The sequence below is a fragment of the Pterocles gutturalis genome, unplaced genomic scaffold (genome assembly GCF_000699245.1).
Source record: "Pterocles gutturalis isolate BGI_N339 unplaced genomic scaffold, ASM69924v1 scaffold36986, whole genome shotgun sequence".
Taxonomy (NCBI): domain Eukaryota; kingdom Metazoa; phylum Chordata; class Aves; order Pterocliformes; family Pteroclidae; genus Pterocles; species Pterocles gutturalis.
Window position 1 is genome coordinate 1,614 of NW_010104278.1, and position 1,870 is coordinate 3,483.

The following is a 1,870-nucleotide window of genomic DNA, read 5'->3' on the forward strand; positions in this document are numbered from 1 at the left end:
CCCACGGACCCCACCGTGGCAGCAGCAGCATTCGGAGTAATGGAAATGGAACATCCACGGCCCCTGCAGCAGCACATGGGTCAGGGAGGGGATGGGGACGAGACCCCAGCGTGGGGAGGGGATGGCGGGATGAGACCCCAGCTGGTTCTGTGCCACCAGTTTCCTTCATGACACACTCCTGGGCTCTCCCAGCTCCCTGGGAGACGTCTGTGAGATAGGGGGTGATGGGGGGAGCGAGCAGGGGAGGGTTTGCGGGATAGGGCCGATGGGGGAGCAGGCAGGGCGCTGCCGTGGGTCTCACCTGGTCGTAGTTGTCATGGCCGTGGAAGAAGGGCTCTTTCCGGAAGATCATGCTGGCCAGCATGCAGCCCAGGCTCCACATGTCCAGGCTGTAGTCGTACATCTGGGGACGCCAGGGGACAAAAAAGAAAAAGGGGGGGTCAGGGGAGCTGGGGGAGCCACTGCGAGGGACACCTCCCACTAGCCCAGATTGCCCAAAGCCTCATCCAGCCTGGCCTTGAACCCCTCCAGGGATGGGGCATCCACAGCTTCTCTGGGCAACCTGGGCCACTGCCTCACCCCCGAGTTCTGCCCCCCGAGAAGTTCTGCCAGAAGGTCTCCCTGGAGCCTTCTCTTCTCCCGGCTGCACACCCCCAACTCTCTCAGCCTGTCCTCGCACAGGAGCTGCTCCAGCCTCGCACCATCTCCGTGGCCTCCTCTGGCCCTGCTCCAACAGCTCAGTGTCTGTCCCGTGCTGAGGACCCCAGAGCTGGACACTCTGAGCTTCTCACCCCCCAGCACCCCCAAGTCCTTCTCCTCAGGGCTGCTCTCCATCCATTTTCCTTCCAGCCAGTGTTTGTGCTGGAGGTTGCCCCATCCCACGTGCAGGACCTTGCCTTTCACCTTGGGGAACCTCATGAGGTTGGTGTGGTCCCACCTCACCAGCCTGTCCAGGTCACTGGTCTCCACTTGGCCATTGAGCTGTTGACCACAACTCTGGGTGCCACCATCCATCCAGTTCCTTACCCACCAAGTGTTTTTTCTGTCAAATCCACATCTCTCCAATCTGGGGACAAGGATGTTGAGCGGGACAGTGACAAAGGCTTTACACAAGCCCAAGACGATGACATCGGTTGCTCTTCCGTTCTCCACCAACGCCATGACTCCAATGTATTGCCACTTTTCCCAATTAATTCACCCCCCGGGCAGGTCACACCGATCTCTCAAGGGTTTTTCCAGCCACCACGAGCCACAGACGGGCCATCTCTTGCCTTGCTCACGTGTTCACCACAGATTGTCACCCACTGGGGCCACCAGGACGTACCTGATAATCCACCAAGAGCTCTGGTCCCTTGAAGTACCGGGAGGCCACCCGCACGTTGTATTCCTGCCCAGGGTGGTAGAACTCCGCCAGCCCCCAGTCGATCAGGCGCAGCTGGAGGATGAGAAGGGGACAGAGGACATCGGGACCCACAATCCGTCTCGTTTTGAGTCTGGGGGACTCGCGACCCTCCCCAGCATCACTTGTTAACACACGCTTTATCAGCAGGGTCATTAAGACCAACACCAAGCCTAGGACAATTCCCGTGGAACCTCTGTGGCTTCGTTAGCAAACTGTTGATAATTACTCCCCAATTATATTTTTTTCCAGCAGCTTCATACCTACTGTATAGAAAAAAGTGTCTAAGCCACATTTTCCTGGTTGGCTTATGTCAGAACTTATTAAAACTGAAATTTAGGACAAAGAGCCTCTCCCACAGTTTTTAGATTAACTTGGGAAAGATCATCTGGGCTCAGATGGTGGTTGCACCAAAACGCAGCCGGTTAGACGCCAGGCAACGCCAGGCTGCGCTGGAAGGATTTCAAAGGG

At 57.3% G+C, this 1,870-nt stretch overlaps 1 protein-coding gene across 1 annotated transcript in view; it reads right to left on the minus strand.

The window, feature by feature from the left end:
• The window catches only part of LOC104471616 (casein kinase II subunit alpha-like), a gene marked incomplete at its 3' end in the record, with an annotated part of 5,495 nt that overhangs the window by 1,554 nt on the left and 2,071 nt on the right, over nt 1-1,870 (minus strand). Inside the window, exons 4-5 of the mRNA XM_010087008.1 lie at nt 1,325-1,435; nt 302-403 (exon numbers count right to left, since the gene is read on the minus strand). Of these exons, the coding sequence (XP_010085310.1) occupies nt 302-403; nt 1,325-1,435 (213 nt within the window). The remainder of the gene's footprint in view (nt 1-301; nt 404-1,324; nt 1,436-1,870) is intronic.